The 14,963-nt window shown below is 44.3% G+C and overlaps 1 protein-coding gene across 5 annotated transcripts in view; it reads left to right on the top strand.

Annotated features, from left to right (window-relative positions):
* GALNT16 (polypeptide N-acetylgalactosaminyltransferase 16) overlaps window positions 1-14,963 on the top strand; it is a 67,710-nt gene that overhangs the window by 20,113 nt on the left and 32,634 nt on the right. For all 5 annotated transcript variants that reach the window (XM_040559976.1, XM_040559975.1, XM_040559973.1 and 2 more), the window contains exon 2: window positions 12,438-12,613. In XM_040559976.1, the coding sequence (XP_040415910.1) occupies window positions 12,438-12,613 (176 nt within the window). The remainder of the gene's footprint in view (window positions 1-12,437; window positions 12,614-14,963) is intronic.

Genomic DNA, 14,963 nt, shown 5'->3' with positions numbered 1-14,963 from the left:
CGGGGAGGCAGGGGAAGACACTGTGGTTAGTGAACTCAGGGAGCTCTGTCTCGTGTCACGGCACATGCTGGCACATCATTATGCACAGTCATACCGCTGAATGCTTGCACTGGACATGTATGGCAGAACTAACGCTGTGCTGAGACTTGTCATTTGGGATTGCCCTTTGTGCTGAGTGCTTGACTCAACAGCTTCAAATGTCCCTTTTGATATTGGTTTGGGGAGAGATCTCTATGAAGTATTGTAGATATTGACAAACAGTGAAGTGCCCTTCATGTACGGTAGATAAATCCTGAAGGATGGGCTCCTGTAGAAGTTCCGTACATCTCTCATCACTGACTTCAAAAAGACAGAGCAGCTCCTGTTGCTTAAGCCTCTGCTAATTAGGGAGAAAAACTGAAAAATGCTGTCCCGGCAGCTGGCTGAATCCTGAGCGGTGTCACTCGGTGACATGTGAACTGCTACGTGTGGCTCACACACTGCGGCTGCAGAGATCTCAGCGGCAGCTGCCTAGTGTGCTAACCAAAAATCAGATTTCACATCTCATTTGAATCACTAAACCCACTTTATTCACTTTATTCAGTAGGAGGTGCTGCTCTGCTAAGGCTTTTTGCTCTCTGTTTGGCATGTTGCTGTTCAGGCCATCTTCAGCGGTGGTAGGCAGGCCGCGTGAGCTGGGGTATGTGGGTGAGGAGATGGGTTGGTGCTGTTGGTCCGTTGTCCTGCCACGTTCAGGCTTGTTACTCGGAACGCCTTTTACACCCCACCAGTCATAAGAAATGGTTCTTGCAGACTGTAATGCACAGTTACAAGCCAATTCTTCTTTCACACTTCTCTTTTCTCATTTAGGAATAGACCTTCCAAATCTTGTTCCCTCTTTAACAGTTCTTTCAAGTTTTTGGTGGATGGTTTTCTGTTTTTGTTTTTAATGTGGTATCTTTAGTGCTGTGTGTCCCCATGCTTCCAACCACAGCTCTGCTGTTTGCTTTATAATTTATTTTTTTATCTACTTTGAACAAACCTGTCAGCAAGTTTCCTTTGTTCATGTTTGTTCATCTCCACGCTACCTTCTGGAGCCAGAAAAGCTAAAACCCAACAGGAGTGAGCCAGAACTGTGAAAAATGTCTCGACATCTTTTTCTATTTGGGAGAAAATGAGTTGTTAGAGACTCCATATCTCTAACAAGCTGTATTGCATTTAACCTTTAGCTCACCACCACAACCTCCAGCTAGAAATTTATACATTACTTGTCTTTTCTGTAATGAAGGCTATTTAACAACATATTAATTAGAACGTTTTCTAAACATAACCCCTTTCTAGGGCAAGCACAGCAGAAAATTGGGGCTTTGATTAGTAGAGTGTGTGTGTTTCTGTTTATATTTTCTGTTTTGGCTGAGATACTGTCCTGCTGATGAGACTGGGAATTTTGCCACCGGGTCAGGATTTCACTGGTAATTTACAACACCCTTAGCTTTTACATTGTGTTCTTCTGAATATGAACAAAGCGTTTGTGCCTCATGCTGCTCTCTGAGTAACTTTGGAGAGGAGAAAGCAGAGCTCATCCTCATGTGTAACCCCGTGATTTTCATGGAGTGGATGATAGGATTATATGTATATAGTTTTTCTTTTCCCTACGTATTTAGGAAGGCTGCTGAAGGCCCAGGCAAGATTCTTTGACCACCACAGCACTGGTGGCTTTTTGGAGCTATGCATCTCTTTGGTGAAATAAATTTGAGCGGTGAAAAATGTGCCTGCCTGGTGCTCCAAGGCAATGGGAGGAAGCTAGACTGTCGCACTGCCCAAAGACATGAACAGAGCTCACTTGATCCTACTCTCAGCTGTCAAGATTTGGAATAAGAATTAAAAATTTAAAAAATGCACCTGATGGAGCTTAAGGAGAAGAGAAGCCATGTTTCTTGACCACATTGGTTATATTCTCACAACACTCCTCTGGGGAGCAAAAGTTTAAGGTCGCAGCTCCAGGTGTGGGAGACAAACACGTACATTTTTCTTATGACAAATGCATAAGCTTTTAGTTTGAAAACTTGCTTGCAGTTTGGAAACCGCTGCCACTGGGCTAAGCTGGCGGATGGGCTGGGAGGATGTCGGCACTGCAGCCGTGGCAGTGTGAGGGAAGTGGCATGTGACTGTGGGGCTCCTGCAAGCTTTCTGGAAATGTCATTTGGGCAACAACTCCCTACTGGAGTAAAATGTTGAAGTGTCTTTTAATAAATGAACTCAAAAATAGCAGTTCTCAAAATCTGTCTGATCAGGTCTATGATTTAGCCAAGCCAAAAACCAAGCTGTAGGCCAAGGTTTCTGCATAGCTGTGTTTTTGCTGACCACAAACATTCAAACATTACAAGATAAGTGCTGTTTGTATTGTATGGGGACTGATGCAGTAATGGATTTTAAAGATCCTCACTGGTCACATTGCAATCATTGAGTTTGTTTTGCCGCAGTTTGCATTTGCAGGATGAGACGAGTGGCTGCGTGAGGGGCTGCGGGGCTCCCGTGCATGGGGGAGCTCTGGGTTTCCACGAGCAGTGGTTTTGACCATGACCTGCCCTTAGTATTTTGAGACTCAGGTGTGTGCATTTTTGTTGGTGCCTGGGTCAGTGGTTCAGCTCTTCCTTATATGCCCAACTCTTCCCTGGTTGACGGTGATTAAAAAGGAGAGCAGAGAGGCTGTTGAGGAGACTGCTGTGAATAATGTGATGGAAGTCTAGAATGACAGAGGCCTGCATAGTGTAACACAGTTTTTTTCATATTTGACAGGCATATATGAGCCCATTGCATGATTTTTCATTGGTATGCACTATCCTTGATTAAATTTGCTATTGGGGAGGTGAATTTAATGTCTTTGCAAATGGAGACACAAGGAGGAGCCGAGCATGGTTCTGAGGGTCTTGTCAGTTCAAATTGATTGCTGAGCCCTGGAATTGGAGTAATGCAGTAACTGAAAATTTAATCGATTAAATTGGATTTCATTTGGCTTCTAAACAAAATGCCTATGGCCTGATACTCTCAAATCTTCACTGACAGGGAATGGGTTTTTGCATTATCAGAAAACTATGTTGCAAGCCGCAGAGCTGAATGCATGGCGCCAAACACATCTGAGTGAACTGCCTCGTGCAGGACTAATGTTTGTAATAATTCATGGATGCATATGCACCATCCCCACTGTCCTACCCAGATGTTATTTCCTGGGAAGATGAGTTCCATGCAGTTTCTTATTGAGCTGACGGGTGCTGATGGGCTGGGTTTGTCCCTGGTGGACGATCCAACTGTCCCCTGGTCTTCCTGTGCATTTCTGCGGAATGTGAATGTTGGCTAGTTGCAGAACTATGCTATTTTATTCTTAATCTTCTAATTCCCATTTTAAAGCTGTGACTCTTGAGGATGAATGATTAAAGAGGTGCTTCAACTCCCCTTTTCTAGTCTTAGCAAAAAGCCCTTGCAGCGTGATCTTGAAGGCAAAGAAAATGAGCCTCAAGCTTAGTATAATTAAATATTTTAATGCTTTTGGTGAACAGTGCCAACTCCTTAGTGCTCGCTGACCTCTGCTTATCTCGTAAGTAACTAGTTTGCTGCTGCCTACATTAGCAAAAAGCAGGCAGCTGCTGCAGGAGTTCAGACTAAGATGTTTCAGGGAAGCAGTGCTGTTATTTTCTTGACCATTGGAGCCTTTCTGCTTTTAGTTTTTTTTTAATAGCTAAATCTTTGGCTTCACTGTTGGGGAAGCTTCTTCACACAGCTTTCTTGACAAATAGTATGGAAATGTAGTCTATATTCTTAAGTTTTGTCTGTATTTTATGCTGTATTTTCTTTATGGAAAGCTGGGGATTAGTGTAGCTTCATTTCCTCTCTTGACCTGAGGTATTCAGCAGGTTAAAACAAACAAACAAACAAAATATCCTGATTTCGTCAGGAGAGGTTATTTTTCCTTAGAAATTTCAGCTTCCTATTCTCAGCCTCCTGTTCTCCATGCCACTTAACTTCTACTTTCTGGTGGCTTGGGAATAGCACAATGCTGCCTTGCCGTCCTCAGCTTAGCAGACCTGAAGCTGCTTTCTCCTCTGCGGAAATATCTGTGGCTGCATCTGTCACTCTAGACAGTTGTGATTCACTGGGAGGAAAAGGCTGAATGTAGGTCACTTGAGTTCAAAGGGAATGGATTAGTGCATCAGCACGGGAGGCACATGCACATGCTGCATCTGTGCAGACGGCATAGGTGGGGGAGTAGGCATAGGGAAACAATTAGTGATGGATGCATTTAATGAAGACCTATCCCACCGCCATTTGCACTGTCTTATTGGCCTCATAAGTACTACCAGGTAATCAAGAGGGCATAATCTGTGTCTTGATATCGAATGAGGTGCTGTAAATCTGGGCTCAAGTAGTGATTCTGTCTAACACTTAGAAGACAAATAAAACTGTTCCTTTTTCTTCTTTGTTTTAATGACTCAAAATTACTTGGAAACCTGGGGCATTTTTAATGTATTTAAATGTCTACAAAGACAGGAATATTTTGCTGGAAGAACAAATGTAACAGCCTACAGTGCCTGACTGAGAGACCTCAAAACCCACTTTTACAAACTGTATGTGTGTAGCCTTTAGCAGAGCAGTGCTCCTACATACAGTGAGTAGCCAAGATGGATTTTGCTAAGGAGGTTTTCTATGTGATCCTAAACAGATGTCTGAAAGCAGACAGCTTCATATTCATGTAACCATCACTTCTTTGTTCAAAACCTTCATTCCCAGAGGTACTGCGTCTCCAGCTACCCTTTGGGATCTCTTTCTGACCATGCTGTTGTTCTGGTAGGGGTGCCAGTATCAACTGCCTAGTCCCTTAGGTATTGAAAGAGCATGCTGCCATATGTCTTCTCCCTGACACTAGATGTTGTCATGGATAATTATGGATAGAAATAGGTGCGTTTGGAAAACAAGTGCTGTTTCAGGGAAGAAGAACTCACAGACCTCTCTCTCCTCTTTCATGCTGGTACTCAGTAATTTTGAAGACCTTCCCCTCACTCAGTTTTTCAGTGTTTTTTTCACATTGGTTTTCTCCTAGAGAGAAATGTAGAAGCATAATAACGGATTTCTGTCGCCAAAAATGGTATCCTTCATGTTACAGTAAAATTTGCCAAGTAGGAGAAAAAAATATCTCTACCCCAGGAAATGAGATGAAGATCAAATGAGCACAAAGCCAGATGTGTCTGGACATGCGTGTGTTTATACAAATTCAATGTATACGAATGTCATAAATATAATAAAAGCAAAAATTGTCACAGATTTTCAATTTTGTATAATGGACATCTGTGTGCATTAGACTTCAAACTCAGGGAAGAAATAGGCATTGGCAACTTCATCACTTCATCTGGGGTCTGGATTTCCATGCTTCTGAGCAGCTTTATTTCCTCAAAGTTGCTTATAAGGTAGTGCCCTCAGGCATCTGTCTTTGAAGCTCTTTTAAAAGGCTTCCACTGTTGCTTTATAACACTCCTTAAAAGAAAAATCTAGAAGGATGCCCCAGGGCATCATGTCCCCTCCCTCCAGTTATTGGCGATTTCTTCGTGCGCCTGGTTAGCTGGGCCAGAAAGCTCTGTGGGATGCAGCCCTTACTAACTGCTTCAAGGTCTGTTCAGGGATTATATGGCTGGATCAAAGATGGACATACTTAAAAGGTTACCTCCTATTAAATGTAGGGAAAAATCTGTCTTGGCCAGCAGTAGAGCACAGTAACTGACAGTATCATGCACTTGTCTTGTGAGGTTGTAGAATAAGTTTCATCTTCTCAGGTTACCATTCAACAATGGATATACATCAGGGAAAATGCCTGTAGTAACATAATTGTCTTTATTTTTATCTCCCCCCACTCCTTTTGTAAACTTCCCTTGCACAGATTTCCCTCTCTTGTGTTGCCTACTTTCTTCCCCAAAACTGTCTAAAAGACCAGCTTGCCAAACCATGGCAAGTCTGTTTGAAAGGTAGTGGCCAAGCCTTGTCCATCAACTCACTGTTGTGACCTGTAAGTTGGCATCATCCCATTTCTAAATCCTTTACGCCACCAACCCCCAAGGTCCAGCTGCTTGTGACACACACCACAGGAGGATGTGATGTTTGCTGCATCCAGGCTGTAGGCAATAACATGGAAAACACCGTGCCATCTTCTGTGTCTCTTGGAGGAAGCTCTGAGATCGGTGTCCAAAAAGTGATGGGTGTGGGGAGAAGGTTGCTGTGGAAACCAAACACAGAAAAATAGTTGCTTTGCCTTTCTTGCATCATACAGGGTTTCTACCTTTTCAGGCCAGATGCTTGAGGATGCTTTCCTTGTCAACAGCTCACAGTCTGGTGAAACTGAGGGAAGGAGAGAAAAACAAAATCAGAAATGCTTGATAGGATCCTGTGACGTCCTAGCTGTGAAGCAGGGACAGAGAGAAAGGACTTCTCAGGGCTAAACCAAAAGAGTAGAGCAGAGAATGGCCTCTGCATGCACGAGTGGCAGTAAAACCCAGGAAGAATAGGGGGATGAAGAGACATCTTGGGCAAGTATCAGTGTTGAAAAGCAAGCCTAGCAGACTCCCTGCCTCTCCCTCCCACCATCCCTTGGGATAGAGCACTGAGTGGCTACGGCTCCGTTTGTCACAGACCCTAGAGAAAACCTGTGAGCTGGCAACCGCAGCTTGCTGGCTGCAGCCTCTTTAAAGGGGGCATTGAAAATAGCCTCTGCTGGGGACCCACCACTGGTCCCTCCAGCCCCGTTTGGAACTGGCAGCAGGCCTCACGATAGCATAGAGCTGATGCCAGTAGAAAATCTCTCGTGATTGATTGCTGGTGTGGGAGCTGATCAATTCAAGTTGGTTTACTACCTCCATCGTGTTACTCCAGTTTGTGCAATATACAAACTAAACGTCAAGATCAATTTCAGAGTCCTCTGTCAGCGCCTGCACTTCTCAAAGAACAAGGGATGGTTCTATTTAATTGTGGTAACTTTTATTAACATTTCATAACAGAAGTTCTGTAGGAGCACGGTTCCCAAACCACATTTAAAAAGCTTTACGCAGTTAAAGCATGAATAAAATAGGGCCTATTGCTGTCAGGCACAGCCTCTTCTCTTAAAGTCTTTTGTGCAATTTAACAGAGAAGTTTATGGGTTATTCCACGAGGAATAAGAGCTAAGTGCACACTGGGATTCCTAAATCCCCTTTGAGAATGCAATACCCCCTCTAAAACAGTTGCCATTGGCAAAAGGCATTTGAGACAACATCTCACATATTCAGCCCATTGACAGTACCATGCTCCCCAGCAAGTAGGATCTCTTGGGAGTTTCTTGGGAGCTGCTGCAGCTCCCAGTCCTGCCCTGTCTGTATGCTGTGCCATTCGGAGCCCATCGCTGTGTCGGCGTAGGGGCTGCAGAGCAGCATGTGTCTCCATAGCATCCCCAAGCGCTGTCGTGCCCAGCAGCTGGTTGCTGGTGGCAGTGCTGTGCTGTCCTCTCTTGAGGCTTATCTTCAGGTCACTGGGGCAGTGTGTGGAGCAAGTGGAGTAAGTCCATTCAGAAAAAAAAAAAGGGCCCCAGCAGTTAACTTGGCCCCAGCTTGTGCTCTGAGAAGAGAGGATCTGCTGAGCCAGCCAGATGAGCAACAAAATCCCAAGAGCTGAAGCTGGCATTGAACCAGTTTAGAGGGGAACACCTCTGATGAAGGGCTTTGGGCCTGTGGGGTTAGAGGGAGAGAGGCACTGGCAGACTTGGGATCACTGTGGTGGTGGTGTGTGGGGGCAGTGGGATAAATCCCCTTAAAGATCACCCAGTTCCAAATAACCTGCCATGGGCAGAGACACCTCCCGCTAGACCAGGTTACTTAAAGCCCCATCCAGCCTGGCCTTACAGTCTCTCTGGGTCTCTCTTACAGTCTCTCTGTTGCAGTGCCTCACCGCCCTCTGAGTGAAGAATTCCCTCCTAACATCTAATCTAAACCTACCCTCTGTTAGTTTAAAACCATTACCCCTTTTCCAATCACTACACTCCCTGGTAGAGTCTCTCCCCATCTTTCCTGTAGGGTCCCATTAAATACTGGAAGGCTGCTATAATGTCTCCCTGGACCCTTCTCTTCTCTAAGCTACATAACCCCAGAAAGATATGTAAGAGCTGCAAAGTATACATCCTGTCTTAAAACTGGTGTGAGGCTAACTTCAACTGCAAAATGATTAATTATACTTACATCTGAGAGTTTTGCACACCTTACCCCCGTTGAATAGTGATTCCTTGGGGCCCCTGGAATATGGTTATTCTTTCTGAGTTTGGCCAAGACAAAAAAAAACATCTTGGGACTCTAAGTTCCCAAACTGCTCTGGATTTAGTGGCTGTTTTCTCAATGCTGGACTTGGTGTGTGTGTGTCTGGTGGCAGATGATGGACAGAGGTGAATGGTGCTGTATATTACAGTCTTGCTGTCTTACAAGTGATCAGGCCTAGAGCTATAGCACTGTCCTAGTTGAGAAATGAGGCCCTCACATTTTCACGGATGTGCATGGCATTAATTCCTTTCCCTTAATCCCCTGCTTATGGCATTAATTTTTCTACTGAAACAGTTGCTGGTCCCTCGAACCGTGTCAAAACACACATAATGATGTGCTTTCAACATCCAGAAGAGTAGCTCAGTCCATCCTATGACTGAAAGGGAGGAACATACGTGCAAAAGAGAAATGGTAAAATGAGATTAGAAGGCTTACAGTATTTCCTAAAATTTTGGTGTGTGAATTGTGCTGGACGTTGCAGCAATGTTTGGGTCAAATCTTAGTTTGTGCAAACTACTTTGCTAATCCCTAGTCTAGACACTCAAATTTCCAGTGCCTATTAATCTTTTTCTGCTTTCATGTAGCAATTTTTTTGGGTCTGTCATAGCACATCAGTCAAAAGGAACTGGGCTCTTCTGCTCCTGTAACTCCCGATTGTAGTTCCAGCCTCAAGCACGGGGGTACAGAGTGTCTAGCCATATGGTTTATGGCAATGAGCTATCCTGTTGGTTTGGTAAAAACCTTAACTGAACTCAGCTGTACATAATGTGCCTTTAATGTACCTAAAGCTCATATATGCTTATATTGACCTTCTCCTCTAGTGAGAGGTGTTAATGCAAAGGGAGAGGAAGGAGGGGGTTGATGTCAGTCTGCCCAGCTCAGAGGAGTTTGTGGGGGAACTGATTACTGTTTCATGGAGAATCTGTGCTGTTCCTGTTAAGTATGTTTTGAATTAACAGTGATGAATGTCCTATAGTCAAACATCTGTGCTCTAGGGAAGGAATCTGATAAAGCAAGTCAGTCCTTTAAAAAGAAGCTTTATATTCACTTTGCTGGGCTTTTATGTAGCTGTGTGGACACCACTGAGAATGGTGTTTGCTCTCCTCTGTTTATCAGGCTTTGCTTTTGTGTTGTTTGTAATGAGCTGTAATGTCTATGGCTTTTCTGAGGAACTGCTACCATGGTGTTTCTTCAGGTTTTTTTTTGTACTAGTTCAGTCCTGCTGAACTCTAGAGGTCTGAGTTCCTTTACTGAATTACAGGTATTGTTTTCAGATACTTTTTACATGCATTGAGATAATTTTGAATTCCAATCTGGCTCCCCAATGGCTCTGACACCTTTTGCTGGATTTCTTTGGGGTTTGATAAACATTCTTAGTCTCAAGATCCAAGCTATTTATGAAAATACTTAATAGCCCTGGATCCAGCACCCCTAAAACCTGCCTTTGCCATAGCCTCTCTGCTCTGACAGTGAACGGTTGGTAATTGTGCTCTGACAGCAGCTTTCCAGTCGGTTTCAACCCATTCTCCTGCAATTTAATCTAGGCTATTATTTCTCTAGCTTACTAATGATATCTTATAAGCCTGTATCAAAAGCCTTACCAAAGTCATGATGTGTCATATCTACTGCTTTTCCACACCCCTAAGACTGATTACTCCATCACAGGAGAAAATTATCTTGGTCTGACATGATGTGGTCCTGTCAAATCTCAGTTGGCTGCTATTTATTACCCTCTTCTCTTCCTGGTGCACACGCGTCGGCCGTTTGATTACTCGTTGCAGCATCCTTCTGGGTGCTGAAGCTAGGCTGTCTGAGTTATCATTCCCCTAATCTTCCTTCTTCCACGTTTAAAGAGAGCATGAAGAGATACCAGCCGAGTTAAAAATGAGATGTGTTCTTAACTGGTAACTAATTCCTAGTGCTTATTATGTATGCATCAAATTTAAAAAGTAGTAATGTGAGAACCATGCTAGTTAGATGAATTACCTACAATAGTTCAAATTCAAACGTGTTGTGGCCTGTGTCTCACTCCCTGCCCAGATGCCATGTCAGCCCAGCGAGGCCGCAGCAGGACAGGGCTCCCGCTCCCCACAGCCCTGCTCGGCCATGGACCCCACAGAGCTGGGCCCATGTCCCAGGCCTTGTCTGGTCCCCAAGGAAGGTTCCAGGGGCTGAGGCTGCCCCGGGGCCCCTGTCTGCCTGCTCCTGGCTGGGGTGGTGGGATGGGGTCAGGCCCTGCCCCGCTGCCTTTGCAGTGCCCTGACGAAACGGCGCCCGCAGGCTTGCTGCTGCTTCCAGCGTTTTGCACAATGTTCGTGGCAATATAAACCAAACCCAGCTGTTGCTTTTCCAGGGCTTGGGGAGGCAGAGATAAGTAGCAAAGGGCAAGTGAGTGACCGCAAAATGTTTAAAGGTGCAGGATTAGCTGGGGTTTTGCTACACGACAGTTTGTTTTCTAGGATGAGAAAGAGAAAGGAAGCTCCATTTGACATAACTGCAAATATAAATTAGAGGAGGAAAACATTTCAGCTTTTAAAGGAACCAAAGTAACTATTTTTTCCTTGTACTGAAAATACAACCTCAGGGAAAGTCTAAGAACCAAGGGAGGCAGGGGCTGGCATCCCCACTGAGGTGCCTGCAGTGGTGGAAGAGAGGCAGGGTATCTGCCAAAGTGTGCCTGAACCTAAGCTGGGTAAATCCATGTGCAGGAGCTTGAGTATGCTGCGTTTGATAAAGTTTCTTGTACTGAAAGTAGTGTAGCTTTATATCCCATGCCAAGACGTTTTCTCCTTTCTTGTATGGTCAGAAAGGGAAATCTGAGCATCAGGCTGACCTTGGCTATAGTAGGCATAACTTTATGGGTCTTCTTCCTTTTTTCCTCCCCCTCATTTCATTCATCTTCTCTCCAAACTGAATAGTTATAACCTTTAATTTCTCTTCATCCTCCAAAAATGTATTTCTAGAAACTGGTTTGACAAAAACTGTGCTCTGGCCATGACTGCCGAGCTGTCACTGATTTTGTATTACAGCATTCATGATAATTTGTTTTCTCCCTCCTGTTCTAAGTCTAGGCATTTGCTCTCAAAAGCATTTGGACAATGCTCTCAGACATATGGTCTGATTTTTTGGGTGGTCCTTTGGGGACCCAGGAGTTGGACGCAATGATCATTGTGGATCCCTTCCAACTCAGGATACTCTGTGATTCTACTTTTTGTCCTATATTCCACCTCTGCAGACCGAGTGCTGAGGTTTCATTGAGCTGTCCATGGGGATGCTCAGATCCGTAATGCATGTGGTCACACTGAGTTTGCAGTCCATCAGTGTGTGTGAGTGGTTTAATTTGTTTCTTCTAATGTGCATTACCTTGCACTTGCGTACACTGAATTTCATTTGCCATCATCTTGCTCAACTGTTCAGATCTCTTAGGGTTGTCCACACTGCAGAGTAGCACTTCTCAGAGACAGTGACCCTACGGGATGGTCTTCGAGTGTTGGCATTGTGTTGACTCCGTGACCTGGGAAAGGAAATTAAGAAGCCTTTAGGGAGTGGAGAGGGATAGCCCTGTTGTTTTAGCTTGTGTGTGGGACTGGGGATGGTCATACGCAGTTTCCAGCTTTATCATGGACTTCCGTGAGACTGGACAAAGCTGAGCAAGGCAAAGGGGGAAACCTGTTAAATCAACTCCATCTGTGTTCATAAGCAGTAGTGAATGATGAAAGGCTGAAAATTTTCCTCAAAATACTGTGTTTCAGCCATATTGGCTGGAGGTTGTTCTCAAGCCCATGCTGTCTGAAAAGGTTTCCAAATGCCTGCAGTCTTGCATGTTCTGTGTAACAAGTGCTACAGAGAATTTGGCTCCGTCTGCACTATCAGGAAAGCAGCTTTCAACTGAAGCTGGGTCGGTGAGGGTAGTGAGGCCTGCAATTTTCCTCAGGGAAGGCAATTATAACATTACATCTGTGAGGGTTTCCTGCTTACCTTTCCAAGCTCTTGCCTGTCTTGCTTTCTGCCATACCCGAGCTACTTGCAGATATGTGGCAAACAGCCTCCCTTAGTGTATGCATCCAAACGTGTTACATGTGTCTAAACAAGGATCAACTGCTCTCCCTGATGCTCTGATGCTTATCTCTGCTCCAGGTGACAAGGGCTCCCCAAGGAGAGAAGAACAGCCGGAGGGGTTTTGATGAGAAGGCTTATTTGTCCTCAAAGCTGCTGAAGGCTGGAGAAGACCCCTACCGCCAGCATGCTTTTAATCAGCTAGAGAGCGACAAACTCAGCAGTGATCGGCCCATACGGGACACCAGGCACTACAGGTACTGTGCAGCCCTTGCTCCACACCATGGCTGCTGCTTGCTATGGGGAGTCAAGTGCCACGCTGTGTTGTTCTGCAGTGTTAACAAAGGATGCCTTTAGTTTTTCTTCACCAGGGTCCGTTTGTTACTTCACTTTGTTTCATGGTTAATCCGCAAAGGTCTCAAATGCACAAAGACCTCTGACTAATTCAGCCCCAGCCCAGCTTGTTGCTTTTCTAGTATATCTTCTCCGAGGTCTGAGCACCATCCTGTTATTTCAGCTTTTGGGTTTCAGCATAGCCCCTCCATTGCAGCTTAAATTGCTCAACTGGCAGCTGTTTTTTTGTATAACTCCCCCCACACTCCTGGCTTCTCAGTGAGCCTCTGTCCTGGCTGCAAGGTGCACAGCTGTTGCAACATTGCTTTACTTCGTTTTTTCTCACCTGCTGTGTGCCCTGGCTGTCTGAACTCATTTGGTGTGTTCTTTCCAGCCAGAGTGTTACATTTTGGATGAAAAGTGCTGAGGTGGGGATGAAAGTAACATGATTTTCATCTTTATACAGTGAATATTTCATGGCTTGCAAAGTGCTGGTTGTTCTGTCCTTGCTTCACTGGGGGTGAATTTATTCTGCTGATTAAACTCATCCTTAAGTTACTAATAGTGCCCAGGTAATTATTTTGTACCTTCTTCAGTACAGAAAGAGAACATTGTACCTTGAAGATGATAGGTTTGATAGTGATAGGTTAGTGCAAAACAGCCTACTTCAAAGAAGAAAAAATAGAAGCAGAGTAACCATGCCTGAGATGATGGTCTGTCTGGGCTGGAACCTAGACCCAGTGTTGCAAAGCAACACCTCTTAGCTTCTGGGGAAGGGAAACCAGGCATCCAGTTTGACTGAAACTGCGAAAGGGATGTCAGGAGAAATGGAGCTTTGTGAGTTTGCCAGCACTGACAGCCATCAGGGTGCTTTGTGAATGTAAGCGGTTGGAACCTTGGTTGTGAGATGAAAGTCTTGTGGTCCCATTCCCTGACATAGTGCTAGGGATTGGCTTGCTAGTGACTCAGAGGCAGCGGTGCATGTCCTCCCTTGCTGACAGATCTCCATGCCATGCAGAATTGCTGTTTTCTGTTAATCTGCTGTCATGTTCTGGCCTAAAAACAGCTTCCTTCAAAGAGGAATTATCTATTTTGATCTATGATCTGTGGTATCATGCAGAGCATGCTTTTTGTGAAAAGCCCTGTCTGTGCACTTCAGTCTGAAGACAGACATATATGCTATTCCATGGAAACGCATGGCCGCTTCATGCCCCAGCTTTTCAAACATTCCCTTAAGCAACGGGGAGTCCCTAAGCAGTGTATAATCAGGGCAGATAAACCTATTACCATGTTCCTCTTTTTTGCAGGGAGGTCAGTTTGGAAATGAGGGAGTGTTTGAGTACCTTGCATTGTAACAATATTGGAATGGTTGATGTGATGGCAACTTAGGATGAGGACTTTTTTCAGCTGATACAAGTGGATGTGGTTTGAGAAAGCCTTTCCTTGTGTCACAAATGGCTCTAGCCTCAGGTTAAGGAGTCAAGGGGTCAGCAGGTCACTACCACATTATTTTTTCTTCAGGCATCCAGGCAGAGGTTGGGCGTACTTGAGTCCACATCCCACATGCTGCTTCTAACTGCATGTAGCTGTTTTCTGATCCAAAGCAAAGGGAGACCCAACTTTCAAGCACAAACTTTATCCTTGTCCTCTGTGATGCTGTAATAATGCTGAGGTCTTAGAAGGTCTCTCTCAAGTAACACATACACCTGTCTCTTTTGTTTTTCCACTTCCTGATGACTTAATACATTTTACATTCATTACTTCATGGATTTATTTTGGAACAGTAATAAGTGTGGTATGTCTCCTGTCTGATTGCATATTTTTCACTTTAGTCTTTTCAAAGCTTCTTTATATGTTTGAAAATTGCTGTAAGAAGTAGTTGTTGTCTTAATAAAATATTGCAATGAAAAATAGTAGTGATTTAGAATAGTTGTAAACCAGTAGGATTGAACGTGGTGATAAAAATAGTTAACAATTTTGTAATAGCCATGAAAAAATAGTAACTAAATGTAGGAGTACAAGTAGTGGCTATAAGAAATGAATTATATTCCTTCTAGCGATGTATTCAGTCTAAGCATGGTCTTAAGTAGTTAAGAACACCAGGCCACAGTTTCAGGGGTAGGTTCTTTGCCAGGCAGGAAATTAGTGCAGACTGACTGCTGCTTGACATGGGCTGGAAGTTAAGGTGGCAGCATTCTGGAGGAGCAGGTCAGCCCAAATCTGCCATTTCTAATACCTGCCAGAATTGGATCCAGGGTTCATATTTGTGAGTTG

Source organism: Cygnus olor, chromosome 5 (assembly GCF_009769625.2).
Source record: "Cygnus olor isolate bCygOlo1 chromosome 5, bCygOlo1.pri.v2, whole genome shotgun sequence".
NCBI lineage: Eukaryota > Metazoa > Chordata > Aves > Anseriformes > Anatidae > Cygnus > Cygnus olor.
The sequence above is the reverse complement of the archived record's forward strand: the minus strand, read 5'-3'. Positions and strand labels throughout refer to the sequence as shown.